At 42.2% G+C, this 27,334-nt stretch overlaps 1 protein-coding gene across 14 annotated transcripts; it reads right to left on the bottom strand.

Moving 5' to 3' along the window:
- Positions 1-109: 109 nt before the first annotated feature.
- On the bottom strand, positions 110-25,110 carry LOC110534231 (upstream stimulatory factor 1). 14 transcript variants are annotated; one of them, XR_002475101.2, is made up of 12 exons: positions 24,909-25,095; positions 24,381-24,446; positions 24,225-24,274; positions 22,195-22,340; positions 21,941-22,054; positions 21,551-21,692; positions 21,248-21,302; positions 20,871-20,929; positions 20,650-20,756; positions 1,356-1,484; positions 808-1,017; positions 110-777 (listed from the first exon to the last, which is right to left on the bottom strand). XR_002475101.2 is itself a non-coding variant. In XM_036933335.1 (11 exons), exons 3-11 carry the CDS (start codon positions 24,199-24,201, stop codon positions 928-930), a joined length of 828 nt encoding a protein of 275 aa, XP_036789230.1. In that variant the 5' UTR covers positions 24,202-24,274; positions 24,381-24,446; positions 24,909-25,103; the 3' UTR covers positions 110-927. The 14 variants fall into 14 exon arrangements, 12 of the variants coding, with proteins under 12 accessions (XP_036789230.1, XP_021474637.1, XP_021474639.1 ...); XM_036933335.1 differs by having other exon boundaries at positions 110-1,017; positions 22,225-22,340; positions 24,186-24,274; positions 24,909-25,103; XM_021618962.2 differs by having other exon boundaries at positions 110-1,017; positions 22,225-22,340; positions 24,909-25,100.
- Between the last annotated feature and the right edge of the window lie 2,224 nt (positions 25,111-27,334).

The following is a 27,334-nucleotide window of genomic DNA, read 5'->3' as shown; positions in this document are numbered from 1 at the left end:
AATCAGCATAGCTGAATTCAAGGTATATTGTCCACTCATGATAGTGACAGATTGTTAATACCATAAATGAATACCATTTCATTTCCAGTGTCTGTAAATAAACAAGATATTTCTTTCAGACAAATTTAATAGAAATTACAGCAAATCAACCTATAACACAAAATAATATTAGAGGCTGAAGGTTGTATTAATGTCAGAAATAGGTTAGTCCAAATTTTGGAAAACTAAAAATACACAAAGAACCATCAAATTCATTATTTGCTCAGTGACTGATACAAACTGATGTAGGACACCAGTGTCAGTCAGCTGGTAGTGAAACTGTCAACCAATAGACATGGTGTTCGGTTCAGTCTAGCATTTAAATAAGCCTTTTCATAAAATATTTTATTTCAAACATAAAAGGCATCACATTTTTTCTTTCACATAATGTGTGGCAAGAGTGTAGAAATACCCATATATGGGCAAGTTGTTTGAGGGGTCACAAAATACATTTGATTTCAAAGGTGATAAAGAACACAGACATGAGTATTATTCTGTGTAGCTTAAGTGTTTTTCTAGGTAGGATGAATGTCCATGATCATGGGGTGTCCATACAATTGTCAAGGAAGAAAACATCACAGAGGACATCCAAAAAGAGTGCAGTCCAGATTTGTTGGAAGCAACCCTCTGCATACAACTGCCTCCACTGACCAATGTTGTCGTATTCCAACAGCCCACAACATCCTAGACCTTGTTCGAATGCTTTCCAAATACATCCATCCTAGATGAAATTACAGATATAAGATGACTGGGTTGGTGTCATTGGGACCCTACGTTTCACCTCTCCAATCCCATACAGATCAGTTACTACCTCAAGTGAGGAAAGGAGGGTGTATTTTCTGGCAATTCAAACAGAGCCCTCGTACAGGCACCTTTGTCACTTGTCCTTCACTGTGGATCTACACCTGCTGCTCCCACAATGCCGTTCTGTCTCAGTTGGCTTCTCATCATCTGGTTCTTGGTTTTCCAATCATCAACCTGTGAGTGGGAAAAGGGAATATGTTAATGTGGTATACTTGTGAGTTGTCATAGTAACCCACATCACCAGCTTTTGACCAACACCGCTCACTACTATTAAGATTAATGTAATGCATCATCGAGGTTTCTTTGGCTATGTATAGATCTTTAGCATGTTTGAGAGGATCAGTCTGAGCAAGGTGCTGAGGATGAATCCCTGGTCTACAGTTCCCCTGCAACTAGTAACTAGTCGTTATGTGGTCAAGATTAGCAAATCTGTGCAGCACATTGCTCAGACAGATCCCCTTGAACATGGTGATTGTGTGTTTGAGTGGGAACAATCTGAGCTGCTGCAGTACCTCTTGTCTGAGCAACTGGTTGTCCATGCGTAGTCTCTCCAGATTCTCCAGGTCCTCCCCCAGTCTGGCATTGCTCTGACGCAGCTCCTGGATGTAATCACAAGCCTTGGACAGGATCCCTCCTTTACTCTGTAGGGAACAGACAGGACAGGAGGACACCACACTGGTCACAGCACTGGCATCATGCCTTGATATATACAATGAACAAAATTATAAAACACAACATGTAATACGCTGTTTCATAGGCTGAAATAAAAAAAATAACCCAGAAATGTTGTATACGCACAACAACAAAAAAAGAAGCTTTTTTCTCTCAAATTTGATTACATCTCTGTTAGTGAGCATTTCTCCTTTGCCAAGATAATACAGCCACCAGACAGGTATGGCATATCAAGAAGCTGATTAAACAGCATTATCATTACACAGGTGCACCTTGTGCTGGGTACAAAAGGCAACTATAAAATGTGCCGTTTTGTCACACAACACAGTGTCACAGATGTCTCAAGTTGAGGGAGCGTGCAATTGGCATGCTGACTGCAGGAATGCCCACCAGCGATGTTCGCAGAGAATTTAATGTTAATTTATCTACCATGCTTTGCTGCCTCCAACATCATTTTAGAGAATTTTGCAGTATGTCCTGCCAGCCTCACAACCGCAGATGTGTATGCCGTCATGTGGGCGAGCGGTTTGCTGATGTCAACGTTGTGAACAGAGTGACCCATGGTTGCGGTGGGGTTATGGTATGGGTAGGCATAAGCTAAAACAACGAACACAATTGCATTTTATCGATGGCAATTTGAATGCACAGTACTACCATGATGAGATCCTGAGGCCCATTCCTTTTAAGGTATCTGTAACCAACAGACGCAAATCTGTAGTTCCAGTCATGTGAAATCCATAGATTAGGGTCTAATGAATTGATTTCAATTGACTGATTTCCTCATATGAACTGTAACTCAGTAAAATCTTTAAAATTGTTGCATGTTGTGTATAGTTTTGTTCAGTATAATAATAATAATAATGCCATTTAGCAGACACTTTTATCCAAAGCGATTTACATAGCTTGCTACGGACCACCACCGAGATAATCAATCTCTGTTGAGGGAAGAACTGACTTTGACATATTGTGTATATTTAATTATTCTGAACGCAAGGTCAATTCTTGCAAATGTTCTCAAAATACTTACTTTTATGTTCACTAGCTGGACAGGCAAACACCGCTGGTACTAAACTGTAAACCAATCAAAACTTGTGTCGTATGCCAATCACGTTATCCTTATCTAAGGTAGTAGACACCTGGTGACATCTTGAGAGGGAGCTTTGTCCGACAAACTCCTCAAGCAAAGTCTTATTATTTATTTGTAATCTAACTATTTAGTTCTAGAAACGTGACACCATCAATGCAAGCTGTGAAATGACTGCCAACTTAGAACATAGCAAGTAATCTAGTTAAAACAAATATATATATTGCTAGCTAGCAGGACCAGATAGTTTTATCACTAGATAGCATGTCAAATCAAATTCAAATCAAGTTTTATTCGTCACATGCGCCGAATACAACCTTGCTTACTTACGAGCCCTTAACCAACAATGCAGAGTTTTAAAAAAGTACAAAAAAATTGATAAATAACTCTGAAAAATAGTAACAAAATAACAATGACGAGGCTATATACAAAGGGTACAGAGTCAATGTCCAGGGGTATGGGTTAATTGAAGTAAGAGCGTTTTAGCTATCAGTTTATTACAAGTAATTTGACTACACACATCTATAGGACAAGTAGTGTAAATCTAATAGTCATCAAGGCAGGACCCACTCATTTATTTCATACTGACAAATAAGAAATCCCACATTATCCCTGTCAATAGTTGGAGTAGGATGATTGCAGAGCACCCTGCCTCAGACTGTCAGGATGTTCATTTTCTAGCTCACAAACTACATTCCTTTGCTGTGATGATTTATTTGATGAATTCTTGTCTCTCACTTTTGTCTCACATGATCTATTATACCCTCCTATGTCCTAGTCCCATAGATCAACCAAGTGCTATTCACCAAGCATTGGCCGATTCACTCCTACTGCAGTTTGAACTAGACCTGGCGTCACTATTTAGACATTGGGACCCCATATGAATACGCATTTGCCTGTTGTCTTTTCTTTGTGGGTTTTGTCTCGCACAGTCTACTGCATTTTAGAGTTGAAGAACACCAACCAACTATAGATACATGCTTGTCTGAACATGTTTATTCATTATCTCTCACTTGGGGCCTGGGCACACAAATGCTCCTAGCGAGAAGGGTGAATACTGAAGCATACGTTGATGACAGTTCTAGTCTCCATCAGAGGCCCAGGCTTTTGACATAGATGGCAAAGCTCTCATTTCTGGACTGCAACATTGTAAGATTGTGCCCTCTGCACTTGATATACATTGATTGGTAGGTTACACTATATTACTATATTTAGATACCTCAAATACTGCCCGAGACACCTTTGCTATTTGTCTTAGTTCTCAATAAATGGTGAAACACTATTTGTGATGGTGTTCTTTGTTCGAATATACAGTTTGAATGTACAGTATATGCATGAAACGTACATTGTGGAAAACGTCTCACACTCAGTCATAGTTAGTAGAATAATGAATGGATTGGCAAGACTTGGCACCGTCAACTTCTAGAAGTATAGTAGGAAAGTTAATAATTTAAACCATCTAAATATACTTGTATTAATTGAACATTTATTTCCCAACTGCTTTTTCTATAATCCTACAGGTTCTTTGTCATTCCCATACCTTATTTTCCAATGCATCCAACACTGGGCAGCTGCTATTTGAGAACTCATCTGGTTTAGGAATCAATCTTTGGTAATCTTATTGCAGAGCACATTGTACAATTGTTTTTATTGAATATTGTTTTGCAAGGTATGCTATATGTGTAGGCTATGCCATATGTATTGGCTAATATGCATATGAAGCTGATTTTAAACCTCCATTCTAGCAAACATTACATATTTTTATCTACATGCTTTTATGTGGGTTTCTATGCAAAGATAAGATGGCGCTGACAGACATGGCAGCTCTGCTTCTAGCTCCGAAGCAACGTTGCAGTATTTTTTTTGTGTGTGTGTGTTATTTCTAACATTGTTAGCACAGAAGGTTTTTTGAGTTATTACATACAGCCGGAAATAACTTTTGGACATCAGTCAAACTCACCAGAATTACGACCAGGAATACTACTCCCGAATTGTATCCTTTGTTTGTACCCGACAGGGCAATTGAACTTATCCCCGAGGCTGCTCCAAGACGCCGCCGGCGGAGAAGATGTATTCGGAGTAGACTTCCAGTTCAACTCAGGAGGCAGGCACACCATCCACCACTTCTAAGTATATTATTCGCTAATGTTCAGTCTCTGGACAATAAAGTAGACAAGCTCATATAGCAAGGGACGGTAACAGGGACTGTAACATACTCTGTTTCACGGAATCATGGCTCTCTCTGGATATACTTTCCCCATCCATACAGCCAGTTGGGTCCTCAGTACATCGCAAATATAGGAAAAAAGAACTCCCCGGGGAGAAGCAAGGCAGTGGTGTATATTTCATGATTAACTACTCATGGTGTGACTGTGATAACATACAGAAACTCAAGTCCTTTTGTTCACCCGACCTAGGATACCTCACAATCAAATGCCGACCGTATTACTTCCCAAGAGAATTCTCTTCGGTTATAGTCACAGCCGCGTGTATTACCCCTCATGCCGATACCACGATGGCCCTCAAGGAACTACACATGACATTGTGCAAACTGGAACCCATATATCCCGAGGCTGCATTTATTGTATCTGGGGATTTTAACAAAGAAAATCTGAGGAAAACACTACCGAAGTTCTATCAACACATTGACTGTAGTACTCGTGCTGGAAAACCGCTCAACCACTGCTACTCCCCCTTCAGGCACACCTACAAGGCCCTCCACCGCCCTCTCTTCGGCAAATCAGATCACAAATCCATTTTACTCCTCCCTTCCTACAGGCAGAAACTCCAACAGGGAGCGTCCGTGCTAAGGTCTATTCAACGCTGGACCGACCAATCGGAAGCCATGCTTCAAGAGTGTTTTGATCACGCCGACTGCAATATGTTCCGGGTAGCCTCTGAGGATAACATTGACGTACAGTGGGGAGAACAAGTATTTGACACACTGCTGATTTTGCAGGTTTTCCTACTTACAAAGCATGTAGAGGTCTGTAACTTTTATCCTAGGTACACTTCAACTGTGAGAGACGGAATCTAAAACAAAAATCCAGAAAATCACGTTGTATGATCTTTAAGTAATTAATTTGCATTTTATTACAAGACATAAGTATTTGATACATCAGAAAAGCAGAACTTAATATTTGGTACAGAAACCTTTGTTTGCAATTACAGAGATCATACGTTTCGTTTCCTGTACTTCTTGACCAGGTTTGCACACACTGCAGCAGGGATTTTGGTCCACTCCCCCATACAGACCTTCTCCAGATCCTTGTCGCTGGGCAATACGGTCTTTCAGCTCCCTCCAAAGATTTTCTATTGGGTTCAGGTCTGGAGACTGGCTAGGCCACTCCAGGAACTTGAGATGCTTCTTACGGAGCCACTCCTTAGTTGCCCTGGCTGTGTGTTTGCTATGCTATCATGCTAGAAAGACCCAGCCACGACCCATCTTCAATGCTCTTACTGAGGGAAGGAGGTTGTTGGTCAAGATCTCACGATACATGGCCCCCATCCATCCTCCCCTCAATACGGTGCAGTCGTCCTGTCCCCTTTGCAGAAAAGCATCCCCAAAGAATGATGTTTCCACCTCCATGCTTCACTGTTGGGATGGTGTCTTGGGGTTGTACTCATCCTTCTTCTTCCTCCAAACACGGCGAGTGGAGTTTAGACCAAAAAGCTCTATTTTTGTCTCATCAGACCACATGACCTTCTCCCATTCCTCCTCTGGATCATCCAGATGGTCATTGGCAAACTTCAGACGGGCCTGGACATGCTCTGGCTTGAGCAGGGGGACCTTGCGTGCGCTGCAGGATTTTAATCCATGATGGCGTAGTGTGTTACTAATGGTTTACTTTGACTGTGGGACTGTGGTCCCAGCTCTCTTCAGGTCATTGACCAGGTCCTGCCGTGTAGTTCTGGGCTGATCCCTCACCTTCCTCATGATCATTGATGCCCCACGAGGTGAGATCTTGCATGGCGCCCCAGACCGAGGGTGATTGACCGTCATCTTGAACTTCTTCCATTTTCTAATAATTGCATCAACAGTTGTTGCCTTCTCACCAAGCTGCTTGCCTATTGTCCTGTAGCCCACCCCAGCCTTGTGCAGGTCTACAATTTAACCCTGATGTCCTTACACAGCTGTCTGGTCTTGGCCATTGTGGAGACGTTGGAGTCTGTTTGATTGAGTGTGTGGACCGGTGTCTTTTATACAGGTAATGAGTGGAGAACAGGAGGGCTTCCTAAAGAAAAACTAACAGGTTTGTGAGAGCCGGAATTCTTACTGGTTGGTGGTTGATCAAATACTTATGTCATGCAATAAAATGCTAATTAATTACTTAAAAATCATACAATGTGATTTTCTGGATTTTTGTTTTAGATTCCGTCTCTCACAGTTGAAGTGTACCTATGATAAAAAAAATTACAGACCTCTACATGCTTTGTAGGTAGGAAAACCTGCAAAACGGCATTGTATCAAATACTTGTTCTCCCCACTGTATACACGGACATGGTGACTGAGTTCCTCAAGAAGTGCATAGGAGATGATGTTCCCACTGTGACTCCTAAAAACCTACCTAAACCAGAAACCGTGGATAGATGTCAGTAATTGCGGAAAACTGAAAGCGCAAACCACCGCATTTAACCATGGCAAGGTGACTGGGAATAAGGTCGAACAGGCAATCGAACTGGCAAAACATCAGTATAGAGACAAAGTGGAGTCGCAATTCAACGGCTTAGACACGAGACGTACAGTGGTTCTTCCTTTAAAAGTTGTGTTGTACTGCAGCACACCTTGCGGGCTACCGCAGAATCATATGGCACGTTATAAGTGTCAGCCATTGTTGCAATTGATGCTAGTTAGTGCTAGTTTGACCACCAGAGGGCATCTGAGAAGCATTTGACTTTTTTTAAATATTGGCTGTTCTAGAGAATTTAAAACCTTTTTTGTAAGAACATAGTATATGGGATTGATTTTAAGAAATGTATCTTCATTAATTTGATTAATATTATGGTGTTTCTATTCGAAGAAAAACAAAACCCTGTACAATGTGACTGATCAGGAGTAGGCTACTAAGAACAAAATAATCCTAACATTTCCACAACCTAATTGTAGGCTAACCAATACCCAAATTGAGATTCAGTGAAAATAAAAAATCTCATTGATTTATCAAGACCAGTCCCCATGCTTGTCTCAGAGCAGCACGAAACGGTGCTGAAATAGTTGACCACACACGGGTAGGCTATTGCTTCAAATCCTATTGCTTCTATCTTCAATATGCTTTAAATGCCACAATGTCACACATAATTGAACACATACCAATACTTATTTTCCACCATAATTTGCAAATAAATTCCTTAAAAATCGTACAATGTGATTTTCTGGATTTTTTTTCTCATTTTGTCTGTCATAGTTGAAGTTTACCTATGATGAAAATTACAGGCCTCTCTCATCTTTTTAAGTGGAAGAACTTGCACAATTGGTGGCTGACTAAATACTTTTTTGCCCCACTGTACATATGAGATGAGTAACGCAAGATATGTAATAATTCTTAAAGTAGCAATATTAAAGTGACTAGTGTTCCAATTATTAAAGTGGCCAATGATATCAAGTCTGTAGGTGGGCAGCCGCCTCTCTGTGCTAGTGGTGGCTGTTTAACAATCTGATAGCCTTGAGATAGAAGCTGTTTTTCAATCTATCGGTCCCAGCTGTGATTCACTTGTACTGACCTCGCCTTCTGGGTGGAAGAGGGGTGAACTCGGGTGGTTAATGTCCTTGATGATCTTTCTGGCCTTCCTGTGACATCGGGTGTTGCAGGTGTCCTGGAGGGCAGGTAGCTTGCCCCCGGAGATGCGCTGTGCAGACCGCAACACCCTCTGGAGAGCCCTGCGGTTGTGGGAGGCGCAGTTGCCGTACCAGGCAGTGATACAGCCCGACAAGGTGCTCTCAATTGTGCATCTATAAACGTTTGCGATGGCTTTAGGTGACAAGCCACATTTCTTCAGCCTCCTGAGGTTGAAGAGGCACTGTTGCGCCTTCTTCACCACACTGTCTGTGTGCGTGGACCATTTCAGTTTGTCAGTGATATGTACACCAAAGAACTTAAAACGTTCCACCTTCTCCACAGCTGTCCCATCTATGTGGATAGGGGGTGCTCCCTTTGCTGTTTCCTGTAGTCAACGATCATCTCTTTTGTTTTGCTGACATTGAGTGAGAGGTTACTTTCCTGATACCACACTCCAAGGGCTCTCACCTTCTCCCTGTAGGCTGTCTCGTCGTTGTTGGTAATCAAGCCTGCCACTGTAGTGTCGTCTGCAAACTTGATGATTGAGTTGGAGGCGTGCATGGCCACGCAGTCGTGGGTTAATAGGGAGTACAGAAGGGGGCTGAGAACGTGGGGCCCCAGTGTTGAGGATCAGCGGAGTGGAGATGTTGTTTCCTATCTTCACCACCTGGGGGCGGCCCGTCAGGAAGTCCAGGACCCAGTTGCACAAGGCGGGGTCGAGACCCAGCTTGGAGGGTACTATGGTGTTGAATGCTGAGCTGTAGTCAATGGTATAGGTATAGGGAATACATAGGTATTTCTTTTGTCCAGATGGGATAGGGCAGTGTGCAGTGTGATGGCGATTGCATCGTCTGTGGATCTATTGGGGCGGTAAGAAAATTGGAATGGGTCTAGGGTGACAGGTAGGGTGGAGGTGATATGATCCTTGACTAGTCTCTCAAAGCACTTCATGATGACAGAAGTGAGTGCTACGGGGCGATTGTCATTTAGTTCAGTTAACTTAGCTTTCTTGGGAACATGAACAAGGGTGGCCATCTTGAAGCATGTGGGGACAGCAGACTGGGATAGGGACTGACTGAATATATGCCGTCTGGGCCGGCATCCCATGACTATCGCCCCGTTGCAAGGGTTAAGATATTTAAATGTTTTACTCACGTTGGCCACGGAGAAGGAGAGCTCACAGTCTTTGGTAGCGGGCTGCGTAGGTGGCACTGTACTGTCCTCAAATAAGTTTTTTAATTTGTCTGGTAGCAAGACGTCGATGTCCGCAACAGGGCTGGTTTTCTGTTTGTAATCCGTGATTCTCTGTAGACCCTGCCACATACGTCTCGTGTTTGAGCCGTTGAATTGCGACTCCACTTTGTCTCTATACTGACGCTTTGCTTGTTTGATTGCCTTACGGACGGAATAACTAAACTGTTTGTATTCGGCCATGTTTCCAGTCACCTTGCCATGTTTAAATGCGGGTGTACGTGCTTTCAGTTTTGCGCGAATGCTGCCATCAATCCACAGCTTCTGGTTAGGGAAGGTTTTAATAGTCACAGTAGGTACAACATCTCCTACACTTCCCTATAAACTTGCTCACCGAGTAAACTCGCTCAATGTTGTTCTTTGAGGCTACCCGGAACATATCCCAGTCCACGTGAGCGAAGCAATCTTGAAGCGTAGAATCCGATTGGTCAGACCAGCGTTGGATAAACCTAAGCATGGGCGCTTCCTGTTTTAGTTTCTGCCTATAGGAGGGGAGCAACAAGATTTAGTCATGGTCGGATTTGCCAAAAGGAGGGCGGGGGAGGGCCTTGAATGCATCGCGGAAATTAGAGTAGCAATAGTCGAGCGTGCTACTCACTCGTGTACTGCAATTGATATGCTGATAGAATTTAGGTAGCCTTGTTATCAAATTAACTTTGTTAAAATCACCAGCTACAATAAATGCAGCCTCAGGATATATGGTTCCAGTTTGCATAAAGTCCAGTGAAGTTACTTGATGGCCGTTTTGGTATCCGCTTGCGGGGGGATATACACGGCTGTGACGATAACCAAGGAGAGATCTCTTGGGAGATAATACGGTCGGCATTTGATTGTGAGGAATTCTAGGTCAGCTGAACAAAAGGACTTGAGTTATTGTATGTTGTTACAATTACACCATGAGTCGTTAATCATGAAATATACACCCCACCCTTCTTCATCCAGGAAAGATGTTTATTCCTGTCGGCGCGATGCACTGAAAATCCCGCTGGCTGTACGGACTCCGACAGCATGTCCCCAGCTAGCCATGTTTCCGTGAAACAGAGTATGTTACAATCCCGGATATCTCTTTGGAAAGCAACTCTTGCCCTGATTTTGTCGACTTTGTTAACTAGGGACTGGACTTTACCGAGTAATATACTCGGAAGCAGTGGGTGGTGTGTGCACATCCGAAGCCTCACTAGAAGACCACTCCGGTGCCGTTGTTTTGGGTTGGTTTCTGGAATCAGTTCAAATGCCCTGGGAGGTGCAGACAAACAATCCGCTTTGGGAAAGTCGTATTCCTGGTCGTAGTGCTGGTTGTGCTGGTAAATTGACATCTCTCTGATATCCAATAGTTCTTCCCGGCTGTATGTAATGACACTTAAGGTTTTCTGGACTAACACTGTAAGAAATAATACATATTAAAACAAATACTGCACAGTTTCCCATAGGACTAGATGCGAAGCTGTCATCTCTATCGGCACCATCATGCAAAGTTGCCTTGCTGTCTTGACCTTTGTATGCTCGGCTATAAAAGTCCAACTGACATTTACTCCGAAGGTGCTGACTGGTTGCACCCTCTATAACCACTGTTTATATTATTTTACCCTGCTGGTCATCTATGAATGTTTGAAAAGCTTGAAAAATGATCTAGCCTTTATGGCCAAGTACTCTTATAATCTCCAACCAGTTCGGATTTAAGTATAACTTTCGTATGACTGACGCCTTTAGTAAGAGGTCTAATGCTTTAATATTTAATAATTTCTACCCTCCGATTTCATATTCCTTATATAATTAGGCCCATGTGTATATTCATCAGATGAACTGCAACATGTCGGTTAAAGCGATTTCATTCATGAATGCATAACCCTGCATTATAATTATATAAAAACAGATGGAGGCATTTTGTTTTTCACAAGCGTAGCAGGCTGTGAATTCTGCAAAAAAGCCAACCAAACTAAGAAAGACATGTCATTGGTTGCCATGGTGAATAATCCAATAATAATTGGTAAGATACATAAAAGGAAACATCAAAGAGTTTACCGGAATCTCTAAATGAAAATACTGGAAGATCAATAAAATGTCCTTGTACAGTGTAGATCTAATTAAATGTAAAGGAGTCAAAATTAATATCTAAGGGGCTTTTATACAATTATAATGCAGTGTTAATAATACATTTATATATTTGTAGGGGTTGATACATTTTTTGTTGGGAAAAATCTGGTTTTAGAGTACCTAAAACAATGCATTTGGTGGACTCGGTAAAATGGACTGATGGTTGAAGATGATGAGCGATCGACAAAGGCAATCAACATTGCTCTAATCACAGTCAGAAGACAGTTGAAGAAACTTGAGTGGACTTATGGAAAGGCTTTGTAAAACATCTTATATATATATATAATATTATTATTTATTTTTTTCAGAACATTAACCATGCGTGTTCTCGATATCTACTGTTCTGTAGTTTAGTCTGACAAACAAAGAACTTTGCGTGCTGCAGGCCCAGGCATGGATCAAAGCTGTAGAGACATTCAATGACATCATCAAGAGATATGGAGGACCCTATGTCAAAGAGGTGTCTTGGGGACCACATTGTGTCTATTGTCCTGCTAATAGCCCTTGTGAAAAACAAGTGTTTGAAAAAAAAATCCCCTTCCACTTGCCTCGTCTATTAATTTGAAAGAGTATTTTTATAATTATTTTATTAACAAAAGCATAAAGATGTTGAAGAAATAATGTACACTATTTGCTTTATCCGACATTTTGCAGTTGCATGAGGTTTGGACTTTAGAGAACTTAACCTCACGTTCGGATGAAAAGCGTGCCCAGAGTAAACTGCCTGCTACTCAGGCCCAGAAGCTAAGATAAGCATATTATTAGTAAATTTGGATAGAAAACACTGAAGTTTCTAAAACTGTTTGAATGGTGTCTGTGAGTATAACAGAACTCATATGGCAGGCGAAAACCTGAGAATAATCCAACCAGGAAATGGGAAATCTGAGGTTTGTAGTTTTTCAAGTGATTGCCTATCCAATATACAGTGTAAATTTGGTCAGATTGCACTTCCCAAGGCTTCCACTAGATGTCAGCAGTCTTTAGAACGCTGTTTCAGGCTTCTATTGTGAAAGGGGAGCAAATAAGAGCTGTTTCAACCAGGGGTCTGGCTGAAAGCCTTGAATTGTTGATCGCGCGCGGCCGTGAGCACGAGCTCAGTTCCCTTTCATTTCTAAAGATAAAGGAATTGTCCGGTTGAAACAATATTGAAGATTTATGATAAAAAACATCCTAAAGATTAATTATATACATCGTTTGACATGTTTCTACGAACTGTAATGGAACTTTTTTGACTTTGTCTGGACTTAGTGCCCGCACCTTGTGCATATGTATTGGTGAAATAAACCCTCAAACAAAAAGGAGGTATTTGGACATAAAAATTGACTTTATCAAACAAAACAAACATTTATTGTGGAACTGGGATTCCTGGGAGTGCATTCCGATGAAGATCATCAAAGGTAAGTGAATATTTATAACGCTATTTCTGACTTTTGTTGACTCCACAACATGGCAGGTTGGCTGGAGGTTGGAGAAGTTTATCTATAATCCTATGCATAACACTTGTATCTTTCATTGAAGTTTATGAGTATTTCTGTAAATTGATGTGGCTCTCTGCAAAATCACCAAATGTTTTGTAGGCAAAACATTACTGAACATAACACACCAATGTAAACTGAGATTTTTGGACATAAATATGAACTTTATTGAACATAACATACATGTATTGTGTAACATGAAGTTCTATGAGTGCCATCTGATGAAGATCATCAAAGGTTAGTGATTAATTTTCTCTCTATTTCTGCTTTTTGTGACTCCTCTCTTTGGCTGGAAAATGGCTGTATGTTTTTTGTGACTAGGTGCAAATCGTTGGATTAACAAGAAGTTTATCTTTAAAATGGTGTATAATACTGTATAATACTTGTTTGAGGATTTTTAATTATGAGATCTCTGTTCTTTGAATTTGGCGCCCTGCACTTTCACTGGCTGTTGTCAAATCTATCCCGGTAACGGGATTTGATCCCTATGAAGTCCCTACATCGCAAGTTGGGAAATATATATATATATTTTTTAAACTTTACATTTAGCCGAGCTATCCTTTTGTAAAGGTTGAAGAGTCTATTGTCCTGCTAATAGCCCATCATCACTTCGATCATGCTATAACATACTGTAGCACCATTACCAGGATCTCTATTCATTTAAGTGAGCAGATTAGGGCTTTCAGGAAGAACGGAAAATTGCATGTCAATTCATAAACCATGTGCCATGGAATCGGTACATCTAAAATCTCTTACCAACTATTTAGCTAAGTGATGAATCGCATTGATTTATCAAGACCAGTCCCCATGCTGGTCTCAGAGCAGCGCAAAATGGCAGTTGACCACATGCGGGTAGGCTATTGCTTCAAATCCTATTAGAACAATTGGATGACTTTGGGTGTTCCAGTAAGCAACAATTTGCTTACCTTCATTAGCCTACTTTATTCGAATATTTATGTAATTAAGTGATATTTATTCCCATAGTAATTCATCATGGATCCCATAACAAAATAAACATTAGCATTTTGAAAGAGTATTTTTATCATTATTTTATTAACAAAAGCATGTTGATGAAGAAATACTGTACAGTATATGCTTTATCTGACATTTTGCGGTTGCATGAGGTCACCCACACGCACTTTAAACATTTGGATAATAAAGCATTTAAAGCATATTGAAGATAGAAGCCGCCTGTATATGTTTATTAGGCTACTGTGCAGTTTGACAAGTAAACATATCCTACAGTACATAGTAAACATGGTAAAGTGCCTAATTCCTTACATAAGGGAGAGCAGGCCATGTCCAGACTTTCTCGTGACCTTAAGTACTTATTAACTCTTGTCTTTAATGCGTTTCGGGTTGCATCAGTCATGGACAGAAACTTCTGAGACACAGTATTAATGATGAACACCTGGAGGTTCACTGGTAAGCCACATTTGCTTCAGGATCCATCTCAGTTGGTATTTTGTGGAACCATGCGTTTTATCGGTGCAGCCCGTTGTCTAGCCCTTTGTCCACTGATCTCCACGGATGGTTGTCAGCATGGTTGGTATGCTCTGCAAAAACACATTCACGTTTTTAGTACACAATTAGCGATTTTATTACACCGTATGCCTACACATTGATAGGCTATATACACTATTTTTGGGGAAAATACACTGAAACCAAAATACCTTTAGTTTTGGTGATCCTCTCAGCTCCGGCTCATTTTCAAGTCCTCTGGTGGTTACAGTCCTAACCCTGGAACGGGTAGCACCATAGAAAGAAGCTGGCTTGATGAAAACTGTAAGCCGGAAAAGGGTCTGCTCGGACCAAAACACACTGCCGCTCAGGTTTGCATTGCAAATGAGGGGATAAACTGGGTCAAGACGCCAGCAGAGTAAATAGACCTTTATAGAACCTTTATGTAGTAAAATCAAAAATAAATAAAATGTCCTAACTTTGCCAAGCCTACAAGCAAAGATGAACTGGTGAAGGCAATCAAGACGTTTTGGCTTGAGAAATTGACGATACAATTCTCCCCTTGCCCTCTTCCTTGGCAAGAGACTATTGTCCTGCTAATAGTCCATAATGGGTGGATGGATGGCTTCTTTTGTATTCAAATGTATTGAATGAATGTATGAATTAGTAATTTACCATTCTCATTCTGGAACGTTGTTTCCAGAGTTCTCTCATTTTCAAGTTTTAATTACAATATTTTGGAGATGATTTCGTTTTCAAATAACTGAAAGTAAGCGGTTATAATCTGAATAAAGGGAAAAAAGACATTCTTGAACATGGCGTGAGACAATTTGCCCTTTAAATTTTGTCTGGCTTGCCATTCCAAAGAAAATGTCATGTATTGTTTGCTCATGTAATATAAACAGGTCGCTCTCCGCCCGATTCTCCGCCAATGCCGCACGATTCTCCGCCAATGCTGCATGACTCTCCGCCAATGACGTGACTCTCCGCCAATGATTAAAAGTTAGAGGATTGAAGGACTCTATAATTAATATCTAAGGGGCATTTTACATTAGGGAAAATCTGGTCTGTGAGAATATCTAATGGGCTTTTATATAATTATTAACAAAGTGATTATTATTAACCCTGCATTATTAGGATGCATTATGAAAGTAAAATGGTAATATCTTTCCTTTTAGAGACTATAATACACTATAATAATATACACAAAGCACTAACCCTGACTCTTGGTTTTTAAGTGCTCATATGTCCAGGTCTATATATTACTGGTGTTTTTTTTAACAAACATTGCTTATTTTAGTTAAATGCTATTCACAGACCGTAATAATTTGAGACCCAAACTAGCGATCAATTGTAGAGTTGTGACTTTTAAACTCAACAAAAAAAGAAATGTCCTCTTACTGTCAACTGCGTTTATTTTCAGCAAACTTAACATATGTGTAAATATTTGAATGAACATACCAAGATCCAACAACTGAGACAAACTGAACAAGTTCCACAGACATGTGACTAACAGAAATGGAATGATGTGTCCCTGAACAAAGGGGGGGGGGGGGTCAAAATCAAAAGTAACAGTCAATATCTGGTGTGGCCACCAGCTGCATTAAGTACTGCAGTGTATCTCCTCCTCATGGACTGCACCAGATTTGCCAGTTCTTGCTGTAAGATATTACCCCACTCTTCCACCAAGGCACCTGCAAGTTCCCGGACATTTCTGCGTGGAATGGCCCTAGCCCTCACCCTCCGATCCAACAGGTCCCAGACGTGCTCAATGGGACTGAGATCTGGACTCGTCGCTGGCCATGGCAGAACACTGACATTCCTGTCTTGCAGGAAATCACACACAGAACGAGAAGTATAGCTGGTGGCATTGTCAGGATGAGCTTGCAGGAAGGGACCCTCCACCTAGACCCCGCTCCAGAGTACAGGCCTTGATGTAACACATCACCCCTGGTGAGAGAAAACCGTGACTCGTCAGTGAAGAGCACTTTTTGACACGGTGGGTTTGTGCCCATAGGCGACGTTGTTGCCGGTGATGTCTGGTGAGGACCTGCCTTACAACAGGCCTACAAGCCCTCAGTCCAGCCTCTCTCAGCCTATTGAGGACAGTCTGAGCACTGATGGAGGGATTGTGCTTTCCTGGTGTAACTCAGGCAGTTGTCGTTGCCATCCAGAACCTGTCCCGCAGGTGTGATGTTCGGATGTATCGATCCTGTGCAGGTGTTGTTACACGTGGTCTGCCACTGCGAGGACGATCAGCTGTTCATCCGGTCTCCCTGTAGCTCTGTCTTAGGCGTCTCACAGTATGGACATTGCAATTTATTGCCCTGGCCACATCTGCAGTTCTAATGCCTCCTTGCAGCATGCCTAAGGCATGTTCAAGCAGATGAGCAGGGACCCTGGACATCTGTCTTTTGGTGTTTTTCAGAGTCAGTAGAAAGGCCTCTGTAGTGTCCTACATTTTTATAACTGTGACCTTAATTGCCTACCGTCTGTAAGCGGTTAGCGTCTTAACGACCGTTCCACAGGTGCATGTTCATTAATTGTTGATGGTTCAATGAACAAGCATGGGAAATGGTGTTTAAACCCTTTACAATGAAGATCTGTGAATTTATATGGATTTTATGAATTATCTTTGAAAGACAGGGTCCTGAAAAAAGGACGTTTCTTTTTTTGTTGAGTTTATAAATCACTTACATTTTCTATTTTTCACTTCTAGACTATCAGAAAGAAAGTTGGTACTTGTTTATTTTGATCCAAAGCCATGAATGAGTGAGTCACTCAGTAGGTGCCGAGGCTATATGTCCACGCCATCAACTTGATTATTTAGCAAACATCACTTGCTTCTTATATTTCAGTCAACATACATCTTAAGCATATAATAACTTTTTTAAAGCTTCCAAAAGCATAATCAGTGCTCTAACTCCCCCTTTCGGTGGTCTGGAGCAATGAAGCAGTGACGCAGGGTAACGTACTAAACCACAAATTACCTCTAAGTCCCACAGCACAATCTCAAAACTTTAAATTGAGGAACCACTGCATGTGGCAGGGTCTACAGATAATTACTGATTACGAAAGGAAAACCAGCCATGTCGGACACTGACGTCTTGCTCCCGGACAAGCTGAACAGCTTCTTTGCCCACTGAGGATAACACAGTGCCATCGACGTGGCCCGACTCCCCAAGGATTGTTCTCCATGGCCAACAAGAGTAAGATATTTAAGCGTGTTAACCCTCACAAGGCTGCCGGCCCAGACGATATCCCTAGCCGCGTCCTCAGAGCATGAGCAGACCAGCTGGCTGGAGTGTTTCCGGACATATTCAATCTCTCCAGATCCCAGTCTGCTGTCCCCACTTGCTTCAAGATGTCCACCATTGTTCCTGTACCCAAGAAAACAAAGGTAATTGAACTAAATGACTATCGCCCCATAGCACTTACTTCTTTCATCATCAAGTGCTTTGAGAGGTTAGTTAAGGATTATATTACCTCCACCTTCCCTGACACCATAGACCCACTTTGATTTGCATTCCACCCCAATAGATCCACACACCATGCAATCGCCATCGCACTGCACACTGCCCTATCCCATCTGGACAAAAGAAATACCTATGTAAGAATGCTATTCATTGCCTATAGCTCAGCATTCAACACCATCTGGGTTCTGAACCCCGCCCTGTGCAACTGGATCCTGGACTTCCTGACGGGCCACCCCAGGTAGGAAACAACACCTCCACTTCACTGATCCTTAACACAGGGGCCCCACGCTCAGCCCCCTCTTGTACTCCCTGTTCACACATGACTGCGTGGCCAAACACGCCTCCAACTCAATCAAGTTTGCAAACGACACAACAGTAGTAGGTCTGATTACCAACAATGACTAGACAGCCTACAGGGAGGTGGGGGCCCTGGCAGAGTGGTGCCAGGAAAATAACCTCTCCCTCAACAGAACGAAGGAGCTGATCATGGACTTCAGGAAACAGCAGAGGGAGCACGCCTCTATCCACATCGATTGGACCGCAGTGGAGAAGGTGGAAGGCTTCAAGTTCCTTGACGGACACATCACTGACAATCTGAAATGGTCCACCCACACAGACAGTGTGGTGAAGAAGGTGCAACAGCGCTTCTTCAACCTCAGGAGGCTAAAGAAATTCAGCTTGGCCCCTAAAACGCTCACAAACCTTTACATATGCACAATTGAGAGCATCCTGTTCCGCCGCCTGATACGGCAAGTGTACCGCTCGGAACCGCAGGGCTCTGCCCAACGCAACACTGGGGCACACTGCCCAACGCATCACTGGGGCACACTGCCTGCCCTCCAGGACACCCAATGTGCTGTAGGAATGCCAAAAAGATCATCAAGGAGTTAAATCACCCGAGCCACGGCCTGTTCAACCTGCTACCATCCAGAAGGCAAGGTCAGTACAGGTGCAGCAAAGCTGGGACCGAGAGACTGAAAAACAGCTCATCTCTCGAGGCCAGCAGACTGTTAACTAGCCATCACAAGCCGGCTAACACCCGGTTACTCAACCCTGCACCTTAGAGGCTGCTGCCCATATACATAGAATATAGAATCACTGGTCACTTGAATAAGTAATGTTCACATACTGCTTTACTCAGTTCATATGTATATACTGTATCCTTAATGTATTTTGGTTAATGCCACTCCGACATTGCTCGTCCTAATATTTATATATTTCTTAATTCCATTATTTTACTTTTAGATGTGTGTATTGTCAGACACTACTGCACTGCTGGATCTAGGAACATAAGTATTTCTGTACACCCACGATAACATCTACTAAATATGTGTATGTGACCAATAAAATTTGAGTATACAGTTCAAAACAAGTTATTTCCATGACAGCCTGACCAGGTGAAAGCTATGATCGCTTATTGATGTCACTTGTTAAATCCACTTCAATCAGTGTAGATGAAGGGGAGGAGACAGGTTAAAGCATTTTTAGCCCTTGATATAGTTGAGACATGGATTGTGTATGTGTGTCATTCAAAGGGTGAAAGGCCAAGACAACAAATGTAAATGCCTTTGAAAGGGGGTATGGTAGTAGGCGCCAGGCACACCGGTTTGTGTCAAGAACTGCAACGCTGCTGTGTTTTTTACGCTCAACAGTTTCCTGTGTTTATAAATTTTTTATTTAACCTTTATTTAACTAGGCAAGTCAGTTAAGAACAGGGTTTGGCCGGCAGGGATGTCCTTGTCCCATCGCGCACTAGTGACTCCTGTGGCAGGCCGGGAGCAGTGCACGCTGACACGGTCGCCAGGTGTACGGTGTTTCCTCCGACACATTGGTGCGGCTGGCTTCCGGGTTAAGTGGGCATTGTGTGAAGATGCAGTGCGGCTTGGTTGGGTTGTATTTCAGAGGACGCACGGCACTCGACCTTCGCCTCTCCGAGTCCGGACGGGAGTTGCAGCGATGAGACAATTGGATACCACGGAATTGGGGAGAAAAAAGGGTAAAAAATAATAAATAATAATATTATACGTTATTCTATTCTTTTGAAAACACAGTTTATTTGTCTTGTTTCATACGACCTGCCAAATCAAATTAATAATGGATTTCTTTGTGATGGTGTATATCAATGGATTTATTAAAATAGACTCCCGCCCACATATGCACACCCCTACTTCCTCTCCTCACCCGCATGCATGTGGGAGGTACAAAAGGCTTATGCCGGCAAGAATGTGGTAAAAATGGGCCTGTTTGAAAGTGGGGTTCATAGAAACATTTCCCACATTTTAATAAGTTCTACAGGCAACATACTGTAATTACTGTGTGAGCGCATTCATCTTAGGTAGATAGGTGAGAAAACTGCTTTTTAGAAGAAAACAGATGTAGTTATCTGAAGTTTTTTAAGGGAGAAGGGGGGTGCTGTGGGAATAATCAAGGAAGAAGAACTAGAAAGAGAATCTCAGAAATGCGTCCATGTGAAAACGTATACCAGTTGAATAAAATATGAAGACTTGACTGAGTACCTGGGAACTCACCTGCCCATTCTTCGTCGCATCCAGGGTGCAGTCTGGGATGGTTTTGGACAGCTGGACGATCCAGTTGTTTATCTTATCTCTGCGTCGGCGCTCAACTGGGGACCGATTAAAAAGGTTAGAAAATGTCTTGAACAAATATAAAACAAGACTTCAGAGATCAACATCCTTGAACATTTTCAAGGTCACAGTACTGCTGTATATTCAAGTACCTTCATTGTGTTGGGCTCGTCTCTTGTCATCTCTAGATGTACGAGGAGGCTCTGACTTGCTGTAGAATAGAAAAAGAGGATTCAAAACAGTAGCCCAATGTACAACATGTAGACCTATCACCACATTCACCAGGTATGAAATACTATTGGCAATGTCATGTTATTTTAACTATGGTCGTGTTCATTAGGTCACGCAACAGAAAACATTTTTTAACATTTTGCAATGGGAAACCAAATTAGCTTTTCTTATTGGACAACCCCAGTTCCCTTGATGAAGGCCCGGAGGCCTAGTCAGTGATGGGTTATGTAATATCATAACCTGGACAAAGAGGATGTGATGTTATGTGTTAGATATCTTTGTTGAGGGTGCTATGGACCTCTGGTTTGTTCCGCCCAACACGTCCTGTGGGGACATCATCACATATAGCTGACCTGGAAGACACAGGGCACTATTAAGCAAACAGACAATGTACAGATTGACTGACTATCTCAGCTGGCCCAAATTCTCTCCCTCCACCTTGCCCTTGGACCTAACCCTTCGGTTTTTGCAGATCTGAAGTTTCCTGATTAGGTATAACCGGAAAAGTGCTATCTTGCTTACATCTTACAGATATGCCAACATTGAAGGATGGGGCAGGGAGCTAATTGGGACATGTTTGAATGACATAATTTCAACTGACCAGTGGGTGTGCTCTGAGTGAGCAGTGTTTCTGGCGCTTGTACATTCTCAACCATGGTACTCTGTGTGGCATCAGTGACAGGGTAGTAGTAGTGAGTCTCTGAGGCTTCCCCCTCCAGTCCCTCAGACTGGGAAAACACCGCCTGACAGACAGACAGACAGACAACACACATGACAGATATTTTAGATAGCAACAGATCCAACTAATAAACTGAATGGACAGTTGGTAGTATGCTTGCATGCACAATAAAGTGTGTGGGGCAAAGGAAATGATGGGTGAAACTTTATCAAGAGACGGCACTCCAGCCAAAGGGGATGATATATGTGAGACAAAGCAAACTTGTGCATTTTGTGTGTGTGTGTGTGTCTCAACACCATCCAAGGGTTGTACCTGTGTGACAGTCTGTGTCGTTGCGGGGAAGCCCGTCACCACGCTAACAGCAGAGGCGCCGTCTGTCTGTCCGTCCACCTGTCCATCAGACACCTGGATCACCCGGTACGTCACCTGAACAGAGGGGGGTGGGTCAGTAAAGGGATGGCTAAGACAGAATCTTACAAATGTGCAAACATCGAAGGTTTAGGGCCAAGGGGAAGGGAGAAAATTGGGACAGACTGAGTGTGTGTGGCATGCAAAGTCCCTTCTACCTGCCCTGAGGGAGGGTACAACTCCCCTACCGGCAACCCGCCTCCTTCGGTCTTGAACAGGTACTTGATTGGTTGATCAGACGAGAAGGTGGCTGCAGACTGGATGGTGGTGATGGCAGTTGGGTCGTCGGCCGTGGCAACAGCACCTGAGGGCGAGACCAGAGAGTCTTGTAGTTTTTGTGTTCTTTTTTATTTTATTTAAGTCAGTTAAGAAACAAAATCTTATTTACAATGACAGCCCACCCTGGTCAAAAACTCTCCCCTAACCCGGACGACGCTAGGCCAATGATGCGCTGCCCTAGGGGCAGCCCGATAACGGCCGGTTGCGATACAGCCCAGGATCGAATCCAGGTCTGCAGTGACGCCTTGAGCACTGACATGCAGTGACTTGGACCGCTGCGCCACTCGGTCCCCCAAAGTAATAAAATCAGATCAACCTGACTAACAAGTTTTTACGTTAACATTAGCAGGATGTATGAGAGACAACTTGGCAGAACATTTGTTGCCCTGGCACTACACAGCTGATTCATATAATAAACTAATCATCAAGCTTTGATTATTTGTATCAGCTGTGTAGTGTCAGGGCAAAATCCAAAATGTGCACCCCTTGGGGTCCCCAGGATTGAGTTTGGGAAACTATAGGTCCTAGGCCCATGGCTATGACAGCATGTGTACTTGCATAGATCACAGCCTGAATAATTTCAGTAAACACACATCACATTGACCATTCAGTGAAGCAATGCAAAGAACGTATATAGTTTACACTGAACAAAAGTATAGAACGCAACACGTAAAGTGTTGGTCCCATGTTTATGATCTGAAATAAAAGATCCCAGAAATGTTCCATATGCAAAAATGTTTTATGTAAACAAATTTGTTTACATCCCTGTTTGTGAGCATTTATCCTTTGCCAAGATAATCCATCCACCTGACAGGTGTGGCATATCAAGAAGCTGACTAAACAGCATGATCATTACACAGGTGCTGGAGACAATAAAAGGCCACTCTAACGCGTGCAGTTTTATCATACAGCACAATACCACAGATGTATCAAGTTGAGGGAGTGTGCAATTGGCATGCTGACTACAGGAATACCCACAGGTGCGGTTTCCAGAGAATTGAATGTTCATATCTCTACCATAAGCCACTTCCGGCATTTTAAAGAATTTGGCAGTACGTCGAACCGGCCTCACAACTGCAGACCACGTGTATGGCATCGTGTGGGCAAGGGGTTCACTGATGTCAATGTTGTCAGAGTGGCCCATAATGGCAGTGGGGTTATTGAATGGACAGGCATACCATAAACTACAGACAATGAAACACATTTGCATTTTATCTATGGTAATGCACAAAAAAAACATCATGAGATCCTGAGGCCCTATTTTTTTATACTTTTTTCAAGGTATTGGGTGACCAACAGATGGGGCGGCAGGTAGCCTAGTGGTTGGAGCGTTGGGCCAGTAACCCCCCCCCAAAAAAAAAAACACAAAAGGGTACAAATCCCCTACCGGCAATCCGCCTCCTCCTGTCTTGAACAGGTCCTTGATTGGCTGATCAGACGAGAAGGTGGCTGCAGACTGAAAGGTTGCTGGATTGAATCCCCGAGCTGACAAGGTAAAAATATTTTGTTCTGCCCCTGAACAAAGCAGTTAGCCACCTGTTCCCTGGTAGGCAGTCATTGTAAATAAGAATTTGTTCTTAACTGACTTGCCTAGTTAAATAAAGGTTAAAATAATCTGTATTCCCAGTCATGTGAAATCCATAGATTAGGGCCTACTACATTTATTTCACAATACTGGATTTCCTTTTATTTAACTAGGCAAGAACGAATTCTTATTTACAATGACGGCCTACGGGGTTAACTGCCTTGTTCAGGGCAACGCTCTAACAACTAAGCTAACATGCCGCCCCCAATTGCAACACAGTAAAATCAATGAAAACGTGGCGTTTATATTTTTGTTCAGTCTATAACAAAAGTAGTTAATTCTCACCATTATGATAAATCATAGAATACTCTCAATGGCGCTCACCTTCATCGATTATGGGCACGTCACCGTCGTCATCCGGGCTCTTCTGCTGCCTGTGGTACAGGGGAGAAGGCGGCAACAGTCAGCCAATAGTTAACTGGACAACATAAAACAAAAGGTTGATTGCCCATTAACGAAAGCTTTTTCTGCCACACTTACCCTTTCATCTCGGTTTGCTGCTCTATGCCTTTAAAAAAACAGCAGCGGCGATTCTGTCAGTTTCACCTATAACGTTATTTACCGGAATCAAAAAATTAGGTCTATATTGAAACCAACAATGAAAAACATTGCCATGTTTATCTCGCACTGTAAAGTTAACTGGCTTGCTAGCTAATTAAGTACTCGATACAGTCCACAACAATTACGAATTAGCTAGGCACCCCTCGTAAATATAGATATTTAAGCAGTATTAATTGACAAATACAAATGAGTGTGTGATGGCAATGTTATAGCTACGATACCTACTCAAATTCAATCATAAACCTCAAACACTGGACGGCAGGGCTCGAAAATGGTTAGCTAGCTATCTATCGTTAGCAATGTAAACAAGGCAAATGTGCTAGTTAGCTTGCAAACAACCAATCCGCGCTAGAATTCGTTAGAAAAGCAAGGGAGATTTCCCCAAATGGCTAGCTCATCATACCGACACATTTAATTAGTATTTAATCCAATTGAAGTCAAACTAACCCGTAAATATTGTAGCGCAGCTAGTCCACCCATCCATAAAACAAAGATTATCTATTATTTTGACAAGATAGTCGAGTGACCGCTCTATATGTCCTCAAAGATGGAAGCCATGTACCGATTTTTTTTAGAACTAACCCAAGACCCATCACAGCCTGTCGTTTCCAATATAGTAATGGCGTCTTTTTGTAGGTACTAACTCCGCCATGGTGCGTTGTACATAGCCTATTGGGAAAACGAATTGTGTTTTTGTAAGGGTTTTGGATAAACGCCAAATATAAGGTATGTGCTAAACATAGAACAAGAAGTTATCCTAAACCTATGTTCATCTTCATCAGCTAACATCATTTTTTGTGAATTTTGAAGCACTTATGACATTTTTAAAAAGCACAAAGGCTAAATAATTTATAAAGTTAATGTTAACTAACTAAATATCAAACTTTTAAGATCTCCTAAACCTCAGACCTAATTTTCGGCATAAATCCCGAAACCCAATTCTTTCCCCATTAATTTTCCCCAGGAATTTCTGAACAAAACAAAGATAATTCATTTCTGGGTTTCATTATTATGAGCTGTATTGAAGCAAATTAATCATGGCGGCTTTTCCACTGCACTGCCGTGATTTTCACAGTTCCTCGTTTTGTTTCCAATTGCTCACGGCCCGCTTGATTCCTGGAACCAAGCAGGATATTCAGCCTCATTTGATATCTTCGATGAGGTTTAAAGGTGGTTGGCATCCAACAGATGTTGCACTACCAACTGCACTGGAATATAACTCCCTAATACTTTGCTTGGAAAAAAGGAAATAAATAAACCAATACCCTATCATCTAACCCTACACTCATTAAAAACCCACCTCCCTACTCTACTAAATCCACAAATGTAATCAACAAGGCTCCATTTTCGGCATGTCAGAAAAATAGTATGAAGCTAGTAAACTTAATGATGGTGTCATGCTTGGCCACACAGCCGTGGGTGAACAGGGAGGACATGAGGGACTAAGCACGCTCCCCTGAGGGGCCCCCGTTTTGAGGATCAGCGTGACAGGTGTGTGGATAGCGCAAGGGCTGAGGGGGTAAAAATAACGTGTTTGGAATGCAGCCAGTGAATCTTCCCCTTCAGTTGGTCCACTTTCACATTTACCGCTACCCCAGTAATCACTCCTTTCAATGGCACCCTTTTCGTGAGCGCAAAACAATTCACATATCTTGTCCCCAGTCATTTGGCTCAGAGCGCCTGCTCCCTCTGACCTGCAGGAACACAATTTTTTTGAAATTGTACCTTTATTTAACTAGGCAAGTCAGTTAAGAACAAATTCTTATTTTCAATGACGGCCTAGGAACAGTGGGTTAACTGCCTGTTCAGGGGCAGAACGACAGATTTGTACCTTGTCAGCTCGGAGATTAAACTTGCAACCTTTCGGTTATTAGTGCAACACTCTAACCACTAGGCTACCCTGCCGCCCCAAGACCACTTCGGGTTACTTTCACCGATTCCACAGCACCCAACTCTGCCAATTAATATTTCCTATTAGAGGACAAGATAAAAATCGAGTATAGAGGATACTTCCTATTTCTGTAATCTCGGCAAGGCCTAACAAAAGGAAATTAATCATTTTATAATTTTTGTAGTTGGGGGGGAAAAAAATGGATGTCAACTCGTTTTCTTTTTTATGGTTTCCAAATGAGGCATTGAGTAAGAGAAAACAAATTACGACAAAATGTATCACATTTTTTCTTTTTATTCATACCTGGAATTAGACGCCCCATGTTGCAATAATATAATATTCACGGTGCATAGCGGGTCTGGGTTGAGCTGCAGTGTCGGCAGCACAGAAGAAAGGATTAGACATTTATGTGACAGGAAGATAAAAATACTAACGTTACCTAAGATGTTTAAATCATCATGAAGTTAGCATGCCAATAGAACGAACTCAGTAACAACTGAACAAAGTTGGCTTGCACTAGCCAGCTAACATTAATGCTGACTAGCTAGCAAGCTGGCTAACTGACTAGCTAGCAGGTGGTGCAAACCAATTAGCTAGCAGGCTTGCTACCTGGCTACTGGCTATAGTCATGCTAACTAGTGGATATTAGTTTGTCCCTCATGCTAGCTAGATGAAGTAAGTCTCTCAACATTAGTCTCTCAACCTGCTGCAAGATAAAGCAGCCCGGCCAGAGGTACCTGCTGTAGAAAGGGGAGATTTCTACATTAATTTCTGTAGCTAACTTAGCTAGATCTTCAGTCAGGCTGGTGCTTATTGACTAAGTAGGCTAATAATTAACAGAGGTAACCATTTACAGTAAACAATCTGGCCCTTTGCGTAGCTATTTTCTTACATTCAATACAACAATATCCAGTTAAGCTACAGTCAATGCTGATATTGTGGGTGTGGGGGTTCAGAATGTGCCCGCAGGAGAAGGACACAG

Source organism: Oncorhynchus mykiss, chromosome 10 (genome assembly GCF_013265735.2).
Source record: "Oncorhynchus mykiss isolate Arlee chromosome 10, USDA_OmykA_1.1, whole genome shotgun sequence".
NCBI classification, from domain to species: Eukaryota; Metazoa; Chordata; class Actinopteri; order Salmoniformes; family Salmonidae; genus Oncorhynchus; species Oncorhynchus mykiss.
Note: the sequence above shows the minus strand (reverse complement) of the source record. Positions and strands in the feature narration are given on the sequence as shown.